Source organism: Mauremys reevesii, linkage group 1, assembly GCF_016161935.1.
Source record: "Mauremys reevesii isolate NIE-2019 linkage group 1, ASM1616193v1, whole genome shotgun sequence".
NCBI lineage: Eukaryota > Metazoa > Chordata > Testudines > Geoemydidae > Mauremys > Mauremys reevesii.
Genome location: NC_052623.1, coordinates 295,030,151 through 295,052,397, shown reverse-complemented (window position 1 = coordinate 295,052,397; position 22,247 = coordinate 295,030,151). Strand labels below are relative to the sequence as shown.

At 42.5% G+C, this 22,247-nt stretch overlaps 2 protein-coding genes across 6 annotated transcripts in view; both read right to left on the bottom strand.

Annotated features, from left to right (window-relative positions):
* PTPRB (protein tyrosine phosphatase receptor type B) overlaps positions 1-10,110 on the bottom strand; it is an 89,009-nt gene extending 78,899 nt beyond the window's left edge. For both annotated transcript variants that reach the window (XM_039500190.1, XM_039500191.1), the window contains exons 1-2: positions 10,004-10,110; positions 8,346-8,738 (exon numbers count right to left, since the gene is read on the bottom strand). In XM_039500190.1, coding sequence (XP_039356124.1) covers positions 8,346-8,738; positions 10,004-10,058 — 448 coding nt within the window. In that variant the 5' untranslated portion in view covers positions 10,059-10,110. The remainder of the gene's footprint in view (positions 1-8,345; positions 8,739-10,003) is intronic.
* An 814-nt stretch (positions 10,111-10,924) lies between these two features.
* The window catches only part of PTPRR (protein tyrosine phosphatase receptor type R), a 219,996-nt gene continuing 208,673 nt past the window's right edge, over positions 10,925-22,247 (bottom strand). For 2 of the 4 annotated variants that reach the window (XM_039520863.1, XM_039520866.1), the window contains exons 13-15: positions 21,680-21,793; positions 21,453-21,575; positions 12,007-12,134 (exon numbers count right to left, since the gene is read on the bottom strand). In XM_039520863.1, the coding sequence (XP_039376797.1) occupies positions 21,455-21,575; positions 21,680-21,793 (235 nt within the window). In that variant the 3' untranslated portion in view covers positions 12,007-12,134; positions 21,453-21,454. Of the gene's footprint in view, positions 12,135-14,185; positions 14,259-21,452; positions 21,576-21,679; positions 21,794-22,247 lie in introns of all 4 variants that reach the window. The other 2 variants (XM_039520865.1, XM_039520862.1) reach the window with 2 other exon arrangements.

The following is a 22,247-nucleotide window of genomic DNA, read 5'->3' as shown; positions in this document are numbered from 1 at the left end:
CCAGATGAGGTCTCACCAATGCTGAATAGAGGGGAATTATCACGGCCCTCGATCTGCTGGCAATGCTCTTACTTATACAGCCCAAAATGCCATTAGCCTTCTTGGCAACAAGGGCACACTGTTGACTCATATCCAGCTTCTCGTCCACTGTATCCCCTAGGTCCTTTTCTTCATCACTGTTGCCTAGCCATTCGGTCCCTAGACTGTAGCAGTGCATGGGGTTCTTCTGTCCTAAGTGCAGGACTCTGCACTTGTCCTTGTTGAACCTCGTCAGGTTTCTTTTGGCCCAATCCTCTAATTTGTCTAGGTCCCTCTGTATCCTATCCCTACCCTCCAGGGTATCTACCACTCCTCCCAGTTTAGTGTCATCTGCAAATTTGCTGAGGGTGCAGTCCATGCCGTCCTCCAGATCATTAATGAAGATATTGAACAAACCCGGCCCCAGGACTGACCCTTGGGGCACTCTGCTTGATCCCGGCTGCCAACTAGACATGGAGCCATTGATCACTACCCGTTGAGCCCGACAATCTAGCCAGCTTTCTATCCACCTTATAGTCCATTCATCCAGCCCATACTTCGTTAACTTGCTGGCAAGAATACTGTGGGAGACCGTATCTAAAGCTTTGCTAAAGTCAAGGAATAACACATCCACTGCTTTCCCCTCATCCACAGAGCCAGTTATCTCATCATAAAAGGCAATTAGGTTAGTCAGGCATGACTTGCCCTTGATGAATCCATGCTGACTGTTCCTGATCACTTTCCTCTCCTCTAAGTGCTTCAAAATTGATTCCTGAGGACCTGGTCCATGATTTTTCCAGGGACTGAGGTGAGGCTGACTGGCCTGTTTCCCAGATTCTCCTTCTTCCCTTTTTTAAAGATGGGCACTACATTAGCCCTTTTCCAGTCATCCAGGACCATGAGTTTTCAAAGATGAAGTCATTATATATATACCGTATTTTTCCGTATATAAGACGCCCCCATGTATAAGACGCCCCCAACTTTTCTAACCCCAAATTCAGGTTTTTTGTTTTGTTTTCTTTGCCGCTCCAGCCGCGCTTCAGCTGTTCCCCCCCGCACACACACACACACTTTGCTGCTCAGGCACAGGAAGAGAACGCCGAGGTAGGGGTAGAGGGGCCAAGGAGGGCCATGCGCCCCGGCTGGTCTCCGGCGGCGGCCCTGCCCGGCTCCTGCCGCATCCCTCCCCGGCCGCGCGACTCCTGCCCTGGCCCCGCGTCCCCGGCCGCCCGGCTCCCCGCTTCCCCGTCCCCGCTTCGCCGGCCGCCCGCCCGGCCCCGCTTCCCCGGTCCCGCTTCGCCGGATCCAGCCACGTGCAGGCAGCGCGGTAAGGGGGCAGGGAGGGGGTGTTGGAGAGAGGGCAGGGGAGTTCAGGGGTGGGGGGGGGGGATCGGGGTGGGGGGGGTCAGAAGGCAGGGAACAGGGGGCTTACTTCCGTGTATAAGACTACCCTCAATTTTTAGTCTAAGGATTTTAGGGAAAAGTATAGTCTTATACACGGAAAAATACAGTAGTATTTGTTGGTGAGAGTTCAGGAGAGACCTAGAGGTTTTAAGATCATCATAAAGATGGGCAATAGTTTCATTAAAAGTGCACATATATAATGTAAGTACCAGTACTCTTTACTTAAGCAATGAGACATGAGAAGCAGAATATTTTTAAGTGATTATAGGGTATCTTGGATAGTCTTAACATGCACAAAGATGAAATGCAGTGTTCTTTAGTTGGAAATCATAGTTTTTAGAATGAAAACGTGCAGGGTATTTTTTAAGCTTTTATGTAAAAAACTGATAATTTTATACTAAAGATTATATATTTTTCTAAATATCTTAAAAAAACTTTTCTAATTCAAACCATTTGTCAGACACCATTTGTTTCATGTTCAGTGCATGTTGCATCATATTGCTTTGTTAAAGGCATACACTGAAGCTGGTTGAAATTCTTTGAAATTTTGACAAAAATATTATGTGAAAACTTTTGAATTTTTGTGTGTGTGTAAAAATGTTTCATCATTTTTTGACCAGCTCTAACATACACTAATTTGTAAATCAAAAAATCTGTATGCTACAGTTAGGCTGGAGGGGGAACCTTTAGCTCTTCACTTGTGCTGACCAGGAGCTCCAACTGCTTTGGATGGTGGATGCTAAGTACCTTGTAGACAGTGGTGAAAGTTTGAGCCACTGGAATTTTGATGGACCAGAAAGGCATTGTTCTAACAGCCTTGGCAAGAAGGTGGCTAGCACATGGAAAAATGCTTTCTATCACTTCTATTTTCAGTTTAACCTACATTTTAAACCAACAAAAAACCCTTGGGATGAGACTTACCTCTATTTGGAAGAGAAATAGCTGGAACTATAGAGACTCCAAGAAGGAGGCAGGAGAATCTAAGAGGGCCCTGCTCACAATGAACCCTACACATTAGATGTTGGGGATTATTGAGTGCTTCTTCTGGCTAGCTGGCTACTTTATGCCTGATCCTACTCCTTTGAAGTCAATACGAGGTTTACCATTGACTTTAAAGGGTGCAGGATCAAGCCTTTTTGGTTTTAATCTCCTCATCATGTAACCCTCCAAGACTCAGTCCAATGTTTGAGATAGAAAAAGAGGACAGGCACACAAGAGGTGTGCAGAAGGGTACTGTTTTAGAGGGAAGGGCCTGGATGAGGGACAGATGGTGAAAAGGAGCAGATCAAGTGGAAGAGAGTGGGGAAAATGGAAACAAGAAATGTTGGCATTAACAGGCTGAATGTCAAAGTGTACAGTGTAATGGGGTTTAGCAAATCCCACACTGAGCAAAGGCAGAAGGGAGAGGAGAGTGCCCCCTGCTTACAAGGAATCAGGTTGATCACTCCCCCTGCACAGCTGCCAGAACTTCCCATCACAAAGACATGGACCCACAGCTGTGACCAATAAGGAAAACAAGCCCATCTATGAATGAGGGTGAACAGAGAAGGAAAGGGAGATAGAAAAGCCTGGGATAGCTGAGGGTCAGCTAGCTCCAATTCAGGGTGCATATAAGAAACCCAAAAGGAGATGGCAAGCTCTGGAGTTGAAGCTAAGAATTTATGGATTGGTTGAATTGAAGGGGACCAATTAGGAAAAACTGAGTCCTTTAGACAGACTGCACCAAGAGCAGCTGACAATGAGTCATTTTTCTTATTTGTTATATCCTCTATTTTGTCTAGCTGAAGTTGCAGACTAAACAGACTGAGGATATAATGATGTTGTATTTGGTGCACATTTCCCCGCCTCTTGTTCTGTGTCTTTGAGGAGCTGAGCACACTAAGGCAGGGGTTTTCTCAACACATTTTTTGGTGACCTCAGAGTGTGGCCACCAACTCTTGCTGGTGGCCGCTGTGACCATTTCCCCAAAATATTTAATTAATATTAGAAAAAACAAATAAATATGCACAGATAACATGTCCAAATCATTATAATCTATCTATGTAGGGTTTTTTTGCAGACTCAATAATAAAAATAGTGTACAGTTGTCTCTATTCTTTAGGGGATCTAAACAGAATAGAAACACAAATAAGGTGCTTTGAACATTGTTGTCTTTTTCTTATTGTTTCTTTTGCTTTTTTTGGTTGCTTTTTATTTTTAGACTTGCCTGCTACTAAGTGTGCTGTGAAAAGTGATACTAACAAACACACAAATTTTCACAGAAGACTCACTCAGCTCCAGAAAGCCCGAGGACAAATTAAGCCCTTGACGGGGAGGTGGGTACAGAGACAGCAGGGGCCAAGGGCAATGGGGCACTGAGGGAGGCAGCAGGGGGGCAGAGGTGATGGGGGGTGAGTTTGGGGCCATAGTCCATCACCACGCAGCCAGGGAATGGAGCCCAAAGCGCATGCCCAGGGGACAGGGCTTGGGGACAGAGCCCGAAGCTCCATGGCTGGAGCCTGCCACCCGAGGGCTGAAGCCCAACCCCACTGACTCCGGGAAGGTGGGGAACTCACTGGCTGCTTGTCTCTCTCCAGAGTCAGGCAGGGCCCTACTACTCCTGGTGGCCCCTGGGGAGGGGCTGCTGCTTTGCACTCTCACCCCCTCCTCCCCATCACCGCCCAGGAGGCTGTGGCCACAAGAAAAGCCCCTGGTGGCTGCATTTGAGAAATGCTGCACTAAGGTACTCAACACATGATAAATCCATTTTATCTTTACGGTGTAAGTGCTGTATTTAGATCGGGCTCAGGCCTGAAGTTTTTACTCCTAGAAAAAACATGGGAGTGTTTGCTGCAGTAAGAACAGCAGGATAGGTCTATATTAATACCATAGAGGCGGGTAATGCAATAATACTGTCTTCTAAACCAGAATATAGGCTACATGGTGATTACTAGAGCTGAGTGAATAATCACAAAGCATTTGACCAGTTTACCATTCTTTTCTCATTTGCCAACCATCCACAGATCACAATGGTACTGGCCCTAAAATTATCTGTGGACAATTATTTTGGCTATTTCCTCTGTGGTAGTAATTACTTTTCACCTTTCTCACCTAGCAGCTACCAAATCTTGTAACTACCAATAATCTATAGGACATAAAGTTTTGGTGCAATTCTATAATAGTGCCACTTGAAAATCATGTACACAGCTGTTGTGGAGCCAGAGTGTGAGCTTTTGTGAATCCCTCAGTCTCCCATATTTCCATTTGTAAGTCATGCAAGACTCAGGAAACCCAGCAACATTGTAGTCTTGTTCCCAGTAGATTAGTGATAGACAAATTTCAGAATAGATCCCCTGAAATGTATACACTTAAACCAAATATTTGAGCTCCTCTCTTGCTGTCCCCCACTTCTGCATATGCTATATTTACTCTCCATACTAAGGCTAGCTGGAAAAGAACTCAATTTCTGGAAAAAAATGGTTTTGAAATTTGGTTTCATTCCATGTGCGGATGAAACCAAGGCCCTTTGAAACTTTTCTCTAAAAACCAGAGAGAAGAAGATACCCATGCCAGAATAGCCAACAGCCCAGGGGTTAGAGCACTCCTGGAATGCGAGAGTTAGCAGAGCAGGGACTTGAACCTCTGACTCCCACATCCCAAGTATCCTGGGAAGTGTTTCTTTCTCTCTGGGCTGATTAATATTTACGCAAAATGAAAGAGGTCCAACAGCAAAGATTGTGAGAGACTCACCCCAGAATGGCCAATACTGGGATGTGGAAGACTAAGGTTCAAGTCCTTGCTCTAAATCAAGTAGAGTTTGGACTTGAACCAGCACACCCTACAGCCCAGCTGAGTGCCCTAACTGCTAGCCTATTGGCTATTCTGTGGGTTCTCTCCACCCCACTCCCAAGAGTTTCCATCTTGGACTTGAGAAACCCTTCTAACTGATACATTTCCAAGAGCAGTTTTTGTTTCACACAAAAAGATCCTACTCCTAACGCCATCTTTCCCTTCCTCCCAAATCTCCCAATTTGCTCCCTGATCATGCTTCATAGCCTCTGTTCCTTCAAGTGCAATCCCTTTCCTGATCATTCTCTCTGTTTTGGGCCTTTTCACACACTCCCCTACTCCTCCGAGCTCCTAGTTCTAGTGCTGTTCTGAATCCAACAGGCTGCTAGTTTCCTGTACCCACTTTGCTTATTGTACATGGTGTAAACTCAGATGATCTAACAACACTGGAAGCTGTCTTGAAATTTCACAATCATGTGAGCCTTCCATGGATCAATGTGCCCCAGAATTGTGTTTTTGACCTTGAAAAGAAGACCTTAGAGATTTGAGGTTCATCGTACAAGAGGCTGAGTGCCCTCAACTCTTAGTGGGACTTGAGTGGGAGTTTAGGATACTCAGCATCTCATGGGGATGCATAGCACCTTGCAAGATTGGCCCCTTGATGATGGAATTTGGTCCAACCAACTGCCAGACTCATTGAAACTCAGTCATGGATTTTGTGAGATGGCGAAGGAAGGAAAGGCCTGTGTTGGATTAAGAAGTCACTTCTGACTGGTTAGGGATGGGATACTTATCCAAACTGATCCTGACCTTCACAAAAAGTCCTATGTGCTCTAGAAGCAAAATTCTGTATCCCAGCACTTGTAAGAAGTCAGATTTGAAATTGAAATCTGAATTCAAACTTTCCCAAAGTTCAGGATGTTCATATTTGATGTTTGGATTAGGCCTATTACAGAGATAGTTGCACTTCTTGGGTTTGGAGAGTGTCCCATCTCAAATTTGGTTAGCTGTTTGGGCAGAGATTCAGCCTGGTTTTCTTTTTTTGCAAGACTGAATCATTCCTTTGCCAAAACCTCACTATTCTTCAGTGAATGGTAACTACCATAAAAGCAAAGAGTAATTATATTAAAATAGAGCATTACCAGAGTAGAATAATTTGCATCCATTCCAATTCTGAAGACATTATGCAGTCCTTACTGTGTAATTTTACCTGAATAAAGACTAAAGCCAACATTTTCCAACTTGAGTCCCTAAAGCTATCATTCTATATCTATATTTAGACATGTAAACAAATGAAAGCTGCTGATCATGCACAGCTCCCATTGTTGTCAATGTCAGATACAGGTGTTCAGCACCTCTGACAATCAGCCCATTTGTTTAGGTGCCTAAATATGGAACCTAAATTTAGGCATCCAAGTTGAAAAATTTTGGCCAGAGATAGACTTTATGACTGGGACAATTAGCATTATGATTTTTTTCTATAGTATTCAGTGTTTTATACTTTTATGAAGAAAGTTGCAGCATTCTGTGCTTAAGTCTACTCCTTTACAGTCCTTGTTATGACATTATAAACACATGGTGTCAGTGCCTGTTGAATGCTTGGAAATTTTTAGTCATCTGATGAAAATGATAACTGAGACCTATTGTACTACTGATTTTTCAGCAGAGCTCCACAAAGAAGTCAATGAGGACATCTGCTTAAAAATGGAAGGCACAACAGAGCCCCCAAAATGCTTTTTAGTGTCATATATTGTACTTCAAATATGCTTGTATTTTTTTAAAGAGAATGCTCATGAAATACAGTTTCAAAGCTGGAATGTGGACTCAAGTGACAATATCAAATTACCCACCAGCCATCCCCTTTTCCTTCTTCTATCTTAGCTCCCATGTGCATTCCATAGACACTCACAACAACATACTACGTGTCCTCTCGATCTATTTTACATCCTTACTGTAGCCCTGATTCCATAAACATTCATCTTCATGACATACTCAGGTGAGCAGTCCTACTACTTTGAGTAAATGTATGTAAATTGTTGTAGGATTAGGCCTAATCTTATTACAAATGGTAAATCAGATGTGAATCAGGCCCAAAACATGTAATGTAAAATAGATTCCAAAAATAACGATAACTGACAAAAAAGTCTTATAATGACTCACTCATTTTGTTTTAAACTTCCTAAAAAATGTCAGATGGTCACATGACACATTCGTGTATAAATTTTAAAGCAATTTTTTTAAAGGATGGAATAAATCACATGTGATGCAGCTTATTGTCTTTGTAATAAAGAGCTAGCTAGCTAGGTCATTATGATTTACTTTAGTGCACTGCTAAATCATAGCACAGGACAATCCTGAAAAGTGCTACTGTGACCTCTAATAAACAACAAAGAAAGAGCTGTTAACTTAGATTACTAATCAACATTCAGACCCTTTCTAGCCACATTTTATATTACAGCTGTATATAAACACATACCGCATACAGAGGTACACACAGACATATACATCTTAAAACCTTATCACCTGTATTTCCATAGGTTTGGGTTCAGTTCATTATACTGAGGATTTTGTGTTGGTTACAGGGAATATTCCCCATATTGGTATAGTGATGCTGCATAAACAGCAGAATGTGTAGGCTCTTTGTTCATTGGGAACAAGCCATCAGGTTATCAGTGAGGTTGTACTGTATCTATCCCATTTTTCAGATGACTCTTTGCCCCTTTTGGAAGATTTTTGAAATATGCATATCTATGATAAAGTGGATGAGGAGGAGGATCTAAATAATTTCACATTGGTATAAACTACATGAAAGCAGCACCAAAAATTATATTCTTCTTTTTTTGGGAAGTAAATAGCACGAGAATCTGGTGGATTAAGCCTTATACATAAAGATTTGGGCCCAAAAATGAAACAGAAAAGGGAACACCCAGTCTGAAAATATCACCCAAGCTATCAAAAACACTGAATGTTAGAAAGGCAGCTATCATGGCTGTCTTAAAACTAGTCTTTTTAAGGTATTCTGATTTTGGATTCTGAACAATCCTTTAAATTAACCTCCCACGAGCAATGTCATAGTCCTTAAAATGTGAGTGTGTGCAACAGAGACAGGATTGTTACCATAGCTCCTAGGACACTGCCTGAAAGGATAAGCTCACCTTTGTGTGGGCACAGATTTTCATAGGCAGTTTTCCCCTTGTCGTCGACATCTAGTTGCTTCCAGCTATGGGGGTATTTTCTACCCTTCTTGATCATTACCCTCGGGCCTTGTTTTGTGAGAAAGAGAGAGCTGTTTGCCACCTGGAGGAGCCCTTCCGTGTTGTGGAAGATCCAGCTGGGTGCCTGAGGGCAGTCTATGAAGATGCTGCGAGATGATGCAGCAGAGGACTTGGAGATGCCCAAACACTGGCCAGATCTAACATGGAGCAGCTTCTCATCCTCTGTCCACCTCCACTGCTGGTTTGGATCAGTCAGATTGCATTTGCCCACACACGCTGTTTTTCCTCCAACAAGACATTGCTGTTTCTGGACATGGATAATCAGAAACCCTTCTGGAAGATGAAAAACCCATAAAAATACAACAAATCATATGTGGCCCTTAAAAAATAAATCCCGATGACTTAAAAATAAACCTTTTTTTCTCTCTCTTTGGCTTTATCTCGGTTTTTCTGACCTGACCCAGCAGAACTGATTTTAAAAGCCACAAAAATCACAATTGTTTGGTCTGGGAACTGCAAAGGGCAAGAATGCAACAAACCCTTTTTGGTAAAGTTCACCTTGACCGTCTACGTAAAAACAAAAGAAATCAAACTTGAATTGAAAGGGTATCAAGGGGGCTATTGACTTTCAGCTCATTTCTGAAAAACCCTCTCCCTCCTCTTCAAATACACAGAGATCCATTAGCCTTCCTTACTGTCACCACAAGTTAAATCCACTGTTTTTGACTGCACATTGATTTTTTTTAAAGGAAATCATAGTATTTAGAGGAGGAAGGAGGGATAGAAAAGGGGACTTTCCAAAATCTATTTGCCTCTCCAGGGCTATGTTTCATTTATCTTTTACAAAGGATGGGGGCTTTTGACTCTGTGTAGCTTACACTCCTAAATATATAGACTCCTCTTGTTGTTATTTTGTAACCATCCCACTACAGATCAGATTGATTCTTTTATCATCCCAGCTTAAATGTATACATCCAACATTGAAATGAACAGAAGAAAAATCATTCACTGAAATCAAACTCCCCCAACCCCAAATTCCCCCTTGTTACAGAGAACAGAATTGGATGGTTCAAAATCAATCTCAGTATCACTTACATTTTTTTTAAAAGTCATTTATTTAGTCAAAGCTTCAGGCTCCACTAGATAAACAAAACTATTTAAAAACAATTCATATGATTTCTTTGTTTTTTCATTCCCCCTTTCTTATGGTGCAGGACATAAGATCATGTTCTAACTAAGTGCCCCAAGAAGCTTCTGCTTTTGTAAGTTTCACAAAGCCTTAATAAGTAATCTGAATCTCTCCTCAAAGGAACCTGGCTCAGGGCTCAGCCATTGGATTGTCTAGTCAGAGATCTTTTTTAAAAAGTGATGTATATACAACATTCAAGGAGAGAGAGTTTATTTTCCTTTGGAGAGAAATCTAAACAGTACTGGCTTTGTTGGCCCTGCCCTTCCCCCCGATCCATCTTGTATAAACTCAGGCTGAGAAGTGGTTCTATTTTCACAGCATTGAATAAGATTCAAGCAACCCTTGGGAGCCCTGGATAGTGACAGAATGAGAACGGGAACGGAGGGGGGAACCCGGGAGATGCACTTACCTGAGATCTTGAAGGCCAGGCAGGTGAAAATCAGGACATGAAATAAAGGATCCATTTTCCATCTAACAACTCCCCATGCTTCTCTTTAAAAAAAACAACCCAAAAACCCCCACAAAAAACAAAAAACAAAAAACCACACACACACACACACACAAAATCACCACCTCAGATAAGTGAAGCGAAGGCTAGGAAGGAAATGTGCCTTCACAGGGGGAAAAGTCAGTGACGAGCACTTCCTTCTATTCAATAGTTTTGGGGAATTTTATACCACTTTGTCCTTTCATATGATTCTTCAGAGTTTACTGACTCTGATTTATTTTGGAAAAATACAAGCAAAAGAGGGGTAGATTTTGAAACTACCAAACAAACAAAAAGATGTTTCAACATCTGAACAACGTATTAGACTAAAAATATAAGGAAAAGGGATTGTACTTTCATGTAATTGACTGTTCATGAAACATTACACATCTGTAGGTGATTTGGATTGTGCTGAATAAACACATACCATGCTATCCAGTAAACACCATACACAGTTTCTGTAATAAAATGTTGTTATTAAATACTACTTCCAACTCCTCTTTATGAGTTCTGAAAACCATACATGGTGGGAGTGCAAATCTCTGAGTTCTTTACTAAGTCCTTACTCATGTACACTCCCATTATGGGATCAAGTGATGTTGACTTTGCTTCAACATCATCTGATCCATTTTGCCTACATACAGTGAGAATTTGCCTTAACTAAAAGCTGAATAAAGGCCTCAATGATTTGACCCTCCAAATGGTCAGAAGACAGCATGAAATTAACTAGAGCAGATTGGGCTACATTTGCCTTTTTATGGTATTATAATAATAGTAATGGTTAATTACTGTACGCAAAAAAACTCCAGATTCACTGATTATTTTGTATCAAGTGTAGTTTATTGTCAGTATGAAGCAAAGTCAACATCATTGAATTAAAAACTGATTTTATTCTGGACCTCCTAGTGTTGTAAGTAGTTATGCTAGATTCACATTTCTTTTAAAGAGCAAATCCGTGCAGAAATATAAGAAAACATTCATAGCAGAATTTTTTGTACAACTATTTTTTGTTCCTGTTACAGAAGAGCTCATATTTCCAAAGGCATCCATTTCTTAACAGAAGAGATACAACATGTAGACAACATATTCAAAAAATCCCCTCTTAGTAAAAGACAGACACATATTTAAAATCCTTACTATTTAATATATGCTACAAAGTTTCATTTAAAAGTAAAATGACTTATACAATTTACAAATACACTGGATTCAGGTCAGGAGCAGAAGCAGTTTTCTAACAGCATAGAGTACAATCAACAGTATAGAGTAAATACATACATATACACTGAATAACAGAGGTTGTGCTCTGTAACTGCTTTATAGGACCTACTGTAAATACACATTAAATAGCTAATAGTATGAAGAACAGATATTTCCATATAAAAGATATAACTGCTTTTGAACAGTTTCAAAAACAAAAGGACTTTCTTCCTCTTAAATCCATAATTGATCACTTGCAACATTAGCAGCAAGAGTCTTATGTGGCCAAGAAATAAGCTCACCACATAATAGGTAATAGCACTTAACAGGTACAGTTTAACAGCTGACAGTCCATTCACAAGACAGAGTTGGCAAATGTTAAAGCATTTATACACTTAGAAAAACATTTCTCCTGTAGAAGTTCCAGTTTCCATCTGACTGCAGCAGTAGTACATACCATACATACATTCTGTATAGCAGATATTGTTATTACAGAAATAAATCCACCTTTTAGCTCTATATATGTGAAATCCACATGTAGCATCAGTACAGTACCTTCTTTAAAAATCATTTTTGGGAAGCTTACAATACATTCATATACAGTAAGGGTCTGGCAATCTTTATATTTTTGCCAAACCATCCACTATCCTTTCACAAGTTGGCTTCAAAGCATCCACTGCAGTAAACTCCTTGAAGAAGTTGCTGGTAGGTAATGAAACAAATTACCTCAAGAGATTGACATTCTGATCACCCTTCATGGTTTCACTGGACAGCTTCTGCAGAAAGTCTGCTTTCATACAAACTCAGTGCATGGTGCACAAATTCATATTGTTCACTGGTCTGAACCATTCCACCTCTGAAAAGAAAGTACAATAGAATGAAACCTTATTTCTTAAAAATCAAACAATCTGCTCTGCTGCTAAGAACCAGAGGATGTGCTTCCATGATGATAACACTTGTTAAAAAAATAATGCATTAAATAATTTGTGATTGAACTCCTTGAGGGAGAATTGTCTCCTTCTCTGTTTTACCTGCATTCTGCCATATATTTCATGTTATAGAAATCTTGGATGATGACCCAGCACATATTGTTCATTTTAAGAACACTTTCACTACAGATTTGACAAAACACAAAGAAGTTACCAATGTCAGATTTATAAAGATAGCTACAGCCCTCAACCCAAAGTTTAAGAATCTGAAGTGCCTTCCAAAATCTGAGAGGGACGGGGTGTGGCGGATGCTTTCACAAGTCTGAAAAGAGCAACACTCTGATGTGGAAACTACAGAACCCAAACCACCAAAAAAGAAAATCAACCTTCTGCTGGTGGCATCTGACTAAGATGATAAAAATGAACATGCATTGGGCTGCACTGCTTTGGATTGTTATCAAGCACAACTTGTCATCAGCATGTTCTCTGGAATGGTGGTTGAAGAATGAAGGGACATATGAATCTTTAGCGCATCTGGCATATAAATAACTTGTGATGCTGGCTACAACAGTGCCATGCAAACACCTGTTCTTACTTTCAGGTGACATTGTAAACAAGAAGCGGGCAGCATTATCTCCTGCTAAGGTAAACAAATTTGTTTGTCTTAGTGATTGGCTGAACAAGAAGTAGGACTGAGTGGACTTGTAGGCTCTAAAGTTTTACATTGTTTTCTTTTTGAATGCAGTTATTTTTGTACATAATTCTATATTTGTAAGTTAAACTTTCATGATAAAGAGATTGCACTACAGTACTTGTATTAGGTGAATTGAAAAATATGATTTCTTTTGTTTTTTACAGTGTAAATATTTGTAATAAAAAATAAATATAAAGTGTGCACTGTACACTTTGTATTGTGTCTTAATTAAAATCAATATATTTGAAAATGTAGAAAACATCCAAAATATTTCAATAAATGATATTCTATTATTTAACAGCGTGATTAATCACGAAATTAATCATGATTTTTAAAAAATAATTCAATTAATGATGATTAATTTTTTAAATCACTTGACAGCCCTACTTGTTATTACATCATGAATATCCAATTCTGATACAATGAGTATAAGAACTATAGGGAACCATATAGCCAGGAGCTAAGCTGTTAAAATCCAAATTTGAAACCCCACACAGTTATGGGGAATTACTATGAAGCACTTTATATGCTGTATTTTAAGCACAACTAAGATTAGAGATGTCATAAAAAACTCAGTCACTTGGGGCAGATTCTGATACCCTTTATACATGTTGAGTTCCGTTCTCCCAGAGTAATCCTATTGATTTTATTGGGGCTGTTGGAGGAGTGAGGTACTACTCTGCATGAGTAAGGGCAAGAGAACCTGGACCATAGTGTACACAGATTTCATTCTTCTTCATATCCTAAAAATGTAACCTATAGTGACCCTTAGATCACATGTACAGAGAGCAGCTCTTCCTCTCCTCTTTCTAACGCCTACAATGCATCCTGTCTAAACAGCAGACACAGAAGAAATTTTACAGCAGTGACTCATTTCAGCGCCAACAATGAAACTTAGTTAAACTTGAACATAAAAAAGTGTTCAGTGCAGTCCATTTGGATCAGTTACCTACACCTAATACAGCTGTGTGATAACTCAGCTGGTAGCACTGGTTTCAGGCCAGATATTGGGATGAAATCCCACAGTAGAACCTAAGCTCATATCAGTGTTGAATGTGAGTACAGTGGTAAGGGGGTGCTGTACTAGTGGAATACTAGCTGAGGCTGTACTGCATTACCAGTATTGTCTTTCAGATAGAAAATGAAACTAAGGCTCTTTCTGTCACCACTGAGGTCCATCGGCCAGTGCCCCTCACAGAGTTAGGACCCAGAAGCAGTAGGGGCTATTGCAACTTCAGGGTGTTAAAAGCAACTGCAACTTGGCCATTACAGACACACCCTCACCTCCCTTCCCACGCTTGCACCAAGCCGCTACTTGGAGTTGATATGTGCGTCTGTCTGGGAGGGAGGATATGGCCTGGGAGGAAAGGAATATGCATTGTGACATACACTTTAAACTGCTTTTGCCAACCCTTTGTTGAATTAGTTGATTTCAGCGAGAGGTTTGCATCTCAGGAGTGCAGGATCCGGCCTCTCTCTTCTGCTAGGCCACAGAAACTATCAGGTTAACACATTTTAAAATAAACTATGATTTTTCTACACAAAAACAAACAAACAAAAAAAAAGACAGCTGATAGGCAGAGATGGGCAAAGAAATTTTAAAACGATTTATTCAACAAATACCTTCTCTTATTTAGATCTCTTTGTTGGTTTACAACTTTGAGGTTCTTTTGGTTTCCTCATTGCTATTGGAGGGCCAAATAGCCAGCTGCAACTGGCAAGGAGACTCAGCTCCTTAACAGGCTCAGGCTTGGTCACTGTGAGCCACACATTTGTGACCTCCAAGTTTGATTATTGCTATCCATTATTCCTAGTAATGAAGTCACGTAGCCTGAAAAGCTCTAGCTGGTACAAAATGCAGCAGCCCACCTGCTTAGCAACAGAGACTGCTATAAGTACACCACCCGAGGGCTTCTGTCTCTGCACTGGCTCCCCACTGAATATAAAGCACATTTCAAGGTCTCTTGGCTGATATTCTAAGCCCTCCATTGATCCTAGCTACTTATGTGATCATTTCTTCCTTAGTGACCATGAACTCCCACAACAGCTATGTTCCACTGGACTCATGATGCTGCTTTCCAGGAGGGAGAGGCTGGCCCTAAACTATGGAACTCACTCCCACAAGAGCTAAGAATGACCATATGCCACAGACAAACACAGCCCTACTAATCAATCTACTTCTCCAACAAGCTGGAGTAGAAGAAAGAGAGATTGCTATTGTTTCTTTTTGACTTGGGAGCCACTGAGATACTACTGTGATACTACATTATCTGTATAATTATCTAGCTCGAGAGACTCATTTTTCTGTTTGTGAATTATTTGCACCCAATTAGTGAAATTCCCAGCTTTACTGATTATTGAAAAAACTATCCATAGATTTCTTCAGCAAATAACTCCTGGTATGCAGATCATTTATAAACAGTCCATTGGGAATATTTGCCATTCCTGCTTTGTCTCTCTGTGTGGGAGCTATGCGTATCATGTGGCATTATTCCAAGTTCTCTGATTGGATGATTTATGTAACTAACCCAAGAGCTGAGTATCTTTCAAATTGCATATTTGGGTATAAAAAAAATAAATCACAATTTGTTGTTTTAAATTCCAAATCTGCAGTAGTATTGGTGTGTTCTGCAGTAACATTTGTTTTCAGAGAATATATAAGCTTAACATTATATATATATATATATATTTGCCAATATTCTTGAAAAAAAAGCTTGTTCCATTGGAATAGATACCGAATGGGGGCACAAATACTGTTGAAATGAGTCTGTTTGTTAATGCAAATGGAATATCATGGGAAAGAATATTTTGCTGTACTCTCCCAGGGCTGTACACACAGGGCTGTGTCTCCCCCCCCCTTGCCACAAGACCCTGCCCCCGGTGCCTCCTAAGTTCTGGCCCTGCCTCCTCCTCTCCCCCACCCAGCCAGGGCTGCAGATGCTCCTCAGCTCTCACTGCCCTTGGACTGCTCGCAGCTGGTAACAGCCATCAGAGTGGAGGGACCTGGCTCCGGGGTCAGCAGAGACCTTGGGGAGCAGTGACTGTGGGGTTGGGAGCAGAAGCCCATGCTGGAGCGGGTCAGTCCAGGCAGCTGTGGGGAGTCCCAGACCCTCCAACCTTCTCTGGGCAGCGTGACCCAGTGGGTGGAGACACGGGCCGGGGGCTGCTCTTGGGCCCCTCAGCTCCCCATCTGGGCTTACTCCTGCGCTGCTGCTGGCAGTGGCACTGCCACCTTCAGAGCTGGGTGGCTGGAGAAAGGTGACTGCTACAGGGTGCCTATAGTCTTAGCGCTGCCCCTGGCTCTCCACCACCAGAGGATCCTCCTACACTGGTGGAATCTTTTGGGTAGCATTATGCCCAGTTTAAGGGCCCCTTTAGACCAACTTTGCAACATAAAATAGCCACAGAACATGAGAGAATCTGCCCATAAAACTTCTTAAAATTCTAAAATTATCAACACAATACAAATGTTGCCATAAAATTACAAACAAATTTTTAACAAAAATATTTGAAAAGCTATTTTGTTTTTTACTTTTCTGCCAGGACCTGAATTAAGGGAGAAGACACATAGTACCAAGAAAGGTTTCTGAATGATAGTCCTGTTAGTCTGTATGAGGAGTCCTTGTGGCACCTTAGAGACTAACAAATTTATTTGGGCATAAGCTTTCATGGGGTTTTAGCCCACAAAAGCTTATGCCCAAATAAATTTGTTACTCTCTAATGCCACAAGGACTCCTCATTGTTTTTTTTTATAGTACCCAGAATTGATTACAGTACTAACACCTAAAGCAGCTGTGATCTTTATTATTAGCACCTAACACAGATTAGCACCTAACATAGTTTAACTCTCGGCTTTTGATGTTAGTGATGCAGGAAACTCTTGCAAGAGAAACGCAGAACCTCAAATTCAGGTCCTGACAGAAAAGTAAAAAAGGAAAGAACTTTTCAAAATATTCTGGTTAAAAATGTAGGGTGGGATTTTCAGAAGCATTCTGTGTTGATCTGACTGTGCTCCCATTGAAGTCCATAGAAAAACTCACTTTGGCATCAGTAGGAGGAGAATTAGGCAACTCTGAGTGCTTCTGAAAATCTCAAACATAGTTTTCCATAATTTTTGAATTATCCCATGTCTTGGTAGTCCATCGATCCGATGATGACAAATCTGTGCAGATCATCTATTGTTGGTCTCATGGTGTGCCCTCTGATGGCTGAACAAGCCAATTCTAGAGGTGCACATTTGGCTGCAGATGGTGCATGGGAAGTTCACGGTCAGTGGATTGTGCGCTGCTGATGCTCTATGACGTCGTTCGCATGCCTCTTGTAGACGCCGGCAGCGGTCTTCCTCAAAGGCGATGCAGGTATTTCTAACTGTTGCACGCCACTGTGTTCTGTCGCTGGTGGCGTCCTCAAGGTCCCTAGGTTTGATACTGCTGTACTGCAGATTGACTTTGATGGTGTCCTTGTAACGTTTCCGTGGACGTGCCGGATGCCCTGGGAGAGCTCACCATAGAGAAGCTGGTGGGGGATTCTGTTGGCATCCATGCGGCTGACATGACCGATCCAACGTAGCTGTGACTTCATGATCATCATTTCGATGCTTGTCATCTGGGCTCTCTTGAGGACCTCGAGATTGGGCACTTTGTCTTGCCAGCGGATCTTCATGATGTTGCGGAGGCAGCGCATGTGGAATGCTTCAAGCTGCTTGATGTGACACCTATATAGTGTCCATGTTTCGCACCTGTACAAAAGAGATGAGATAACAACAGCTCTGTACACAAGCAGTTTTGTTGACATCCGGATGTTGTGTTGGTTTAAAACTTTGACACACAGACAGCCAAGTGCCTGGCTTGCTTTGGATATTCATGCGTTGATCTCATTATCCAGTGATCCATCACTGGATATGACACTACCCAGGTATTTAAAGTTCTCCACTACTTTAAGATGAGTGCCGTCAATGGAGATACTCAGAACAGAAGCATTTGATCCAGGTGCAGGTTGATGAAGAACTTCTGTCTTTTTGAGGCTGATAGTTAGTCCGAAGAGTTGCGAGGCCTCAGCAAACTTGTTGACAATGTGCTGAAGATCATTTTCAGTGTGAGCCATGAGGGCACAGTTGTCGGCAAAGAGTGCCTCAAGAAGGAGTTTCTGCACTGTCTTAGGGCTAGTCTACACTTACCTGCCGGGTTGACACGGTGAGTTCGACTTCTCGGAGTTCGAACTATCGAGTCTAATCTGGACGTGAGAGTTCGAACTTCCCGCGCGCTCCAGTCGACTCCGGTACTCCACCACTGCAAACGGCGGTGGCGGAGTCGACCTTGGAGCTGCGGACTTCGATCCCGTGGCGTCTGGACCGGTAAGTAGTTCGAACTAGGGTACTTCGAGTTCAGCTACGCTATTCACGTAGCTGAACTTGCGTACCCTAGTTCGACCCCCGCCCTTAGTGTAGACCTGCCCTTAGTCTTTGCATTCAGGCGACGGAGGTCAAAAAGTGAACCATCGTGCCGGTATTTCAAGTATATACCTTGGTCCAGATCTTTCATTGCATGGTTAAGGACACATGCAAAGAACAGGTTAAATAGGACAGGAGCAAGAACACATCCTTGTTTCACGCCATTGGTGTTGTTGACGGGGGCTGATGTGGCTCCATCAGACAATACTTCGCCTGTCATGCTGTCATGAAAAAGGCGTATAATCTGGACAAATTTTCTTGGGCAGCCAAGTCGTGTTAGAACGGTCCAAAGGGCTTCCCTGTTGACGGTATCAAATGCCTTTGTCAGATCTATGAAGACAGCATACAGGTGCATATTCTGTTCAATGCACTTCTCTTGTATTTGTCTGACAGCAAACACCATGTTGACTGTGCTCCGGCCAGGTAGGAAACCATATTGACTTTCAGGTAGATTTGCCTCGGAAATGCTGGCTATTAGGCGGTTCAAGATGATGCAGGCGATGATCTTCCCACCAACGGAGAGGAGGGATATGCCTCTATAGTTTCCACATTCTGCTTTGCTGCCTTTGTTCTTGAAAAGAGAGACAATAGTAGCGTTGCGGAGGTCCTGTGGTATGTTTTCATCCTCCCAGATGCTGATGATCATGCTGTGGAACGCTGCTAGTGCTGCTGGACCTGCTGCTTTGTATATCTCTGCTGGTATCCCATCTTTTCCAGGAGCTTTTCCTGAACTCATCTGGCTAACAGCTTTCTTAATCTCATCTATAGTGGGCGGAAAGTCAAGATCTGTCAGAGCAGGTTGTTGTGGAATTTCATTGAGGACATTATTATTCACGGTTGATGGTCTATTGAGAAGGTTGCTAAAGTCTTCTCACCATCTTTCGTTGATGCCTTCTTTATCTTTAATCAGCGTTGTGTTTTCTGATTAGAGCAATGGGGTGGTCCTTGGTTTAGACGGTCCATAGACAGTCTTAATAGCACTGAAGAACATCTTTGAGTTGTGAGTCTCAGCATAGTGCTCAATTTCTTTGGCTTTGCTCTCCCACCAGTTGTCTTGTATCTGACGGAGGTCTTTCTGTGTTTTGCTCTGAAGGTACTTGAAATGGTCCCGTTTAGAGACTGAAGAGGGGTCATTCTGCCATTCGATAAAGGCTTTTCTCTTTACTTCCAGTGTTGAGCATATTTCTTCTTGGTTCTCATCAAACCAATCCTGATGTGTTCTTTTCTTTGGTCCAAGAGATGTTATTGCTGTGTCAGTCACTATCTGCTTGAACTGGTCCCACTTTTCGGTTACAGTACTGATCAATTGTCTGTGGGATGTCAGTTTGTCATCAAGTCTCCTCTGGAAGTTGTTGAAACACTGAGCATCCTTCAGTTTGGCTATGTTGAAAGCAGGTCGCACATACTTAGGGCGTTTGTGCCGAGAGGGAACGATGTGAAGTTGAAGAGACATCCTGACTAATCTGTGATCTGTCCAGCACTCTGCTCCTCTAATTACTCTGGTGATCAGTACGTCTCGGATGTCTCGCCTTCTGACAATGGCATAATCTATCAGATGCCACTGTTTGGACCTAGGGTGCATCCACGTCGTTTTGTATTTGTCCACTTGTCGGAACAGAGTGTTGGTAATGGTCAGGTCATTTTCAGAACAAAGGCTCAAAAGGAGTAGTCCATTGCTGTTAATTTTGCCTACACCATGTGGCCTGGTTACTCCTTTCCAGTTCTCGCTGTCAGCCCCGACTCAGGCATTGAAATCTCCAAGTAGGAGTAGTTTGTCTGTTACAGGTGTGGCCTTGATCAGTCTGTCGAGATCTTCATAGTATTGTTCCTTTGAGTTGTCAGAGCATGTTAGAGTTGGTGCATATGCACTGATGATGATGGCATGATGTTTGGCATTTAGTGAGAAGCGTAGTTTCAGCAATCTTTCATTGATACCCACAGGAAGGTCTGGGAGTTGATGCATCAATGAGGTTTTTATTGCCAGACCAACTCCATGTATTGTGTCCTCTGTCTCAGTCTTACCCTTTCAGAAGAAGGTGTAACCACTTCCTGGTTCGCTCAAGGAACCTTCCCCAGGCAATCTTGTTTCACTTAATGCTGCTATATCAATGTTGTAGTGGGCTAGTTCTCGAGCAATGAGAGCTGTCCTTCTCTCAGGTCTTGCAACAGCTTCTCGATCCATGAGGGTACGAACATTCCATACACCAATGGTAAGTTTCCTCAAATTTTTCTTTTGGTTTCGTCCACAGGTTGGGTTAAACTGCCAGCCGCGGCTTGCTGGCCAGTTGTTGTAGGGCAGGCAATTTTTAGGCCACCTTTTCTAGGCCCCTCCCTTATTAGGGTGAGCAGTGCTGTCCTGAAGAGGGCTGCTCAGACACCTGGGATGCTGCCGGGCAACTCTGCTGCCCCAGGTACAGAGCTGGACGACCACCTATCCACTGGCCGCCTGCGTGCAGGATTGGGACTACGACTCCTAGTGGTAACCTCCACCTGTCGCTTTGCCCCTCCCCCATCGCCGCAGGACTTGGGTGGTATGATGATGATGTTTGATGATTTGCACAGGACCTGTGCGTGAAAGCTTTTAAAGTGGTAGAGCTGTTGCACGGGAATAATCCCACTCTCTTGACCTTAAAAGCCAGACACCAATGGTACGAAAAATCATCACGACTGGTAACTTCTTTGGTTGCAGTGGATGGCCTAGACGTCTTTCATGCCTCGTCAAGCCCTTCGCTGTCCACAAAGCGTTGCAGAATCGCCTTCTTGGCCGTTGGATCTTAGTGATCTTTTTCACCCAGTCCGCCGGAGCTGACGTTGCATGCAGGGTAGGCATATCCCTAATTCACTGAGGGTTTGAGTCCCATCAGTTATACTCACCTGGTTTAGCCGGCCTGTCGAAGCCGTTGCCCGGGGTGTGGCCACTGCGCATGCTGCAGCTACTTGGAGCCACAAGTGAGAGCTGAGTGACAGGTGGGGACCAAAGTGGACGGACCACCCCCGAAGGGGTACGACAAGTCCCCCCATCAGAGGTACTACCCCTCCCTGCGCCCCCATACACTCCATGTGTTATGTTAATAATTTACTAATTTAAACACTTCAATTCACCTTTAAGAATGGTGAATCCTTGAAAGTCCTGACATCTGTATATTTCTCACCCAACTGTGACTGTTTTTCAGACAGCGTGTAGGATGTAGGACATATCCTACAAGGAGGCAGAGTATTTCTGTTCTATAAGGTTAACAGACACATATATCAGATCCGAATGTGGCAAACCAGGATTGAAAATGCCACATTGTGTTCATTGTCTGACTTACAGTTCCACCACAACTCACCTATCAACTCGTAGCTGGCAGACAATGCTTAATGCATCTACAATGCCTTCTTCCTTCAATTGGTGACAACCAATGGCAGTAGCAATAAAACATCCAGTTCTTCCTATACCAGCACTGAAATTAAATTAAAACAAAGGTGAACAGAGCTGACAGATACCAACCTGCATCCTTCAAAGAAGTTGTTCTGATGTTGGAAATATGGACCTGAAAATACTCAACATGCAGAAGAGAGACTCATCAGTGGTTAGGTGCATGACTAACTCACCTTTTCTGCTAGAAAATGAACGCTCACAGAGCTGCAGCAGATAAATAGTTGAGGTTAGTTTGTGAGGCCCATATGTTTTCACTCTGCACAAAAGTGCTTGGAGGGGCAATGTAATGCAAAACCTATACAGCTCCAATGGACCTGAGGAGTCTGAATATTCTCTGCTCCAGTTCAAGGGGAGATGTGGAGTGACCAGAGGAATCTGCCCACAAAAGGCAGCCGAGGCTGGGTATCTGTTTCCAAGCTCCATTTCCATGGATCTCGCTCAGTTGGAGAGATTCTGCCACAGTTCTCTCCACACTA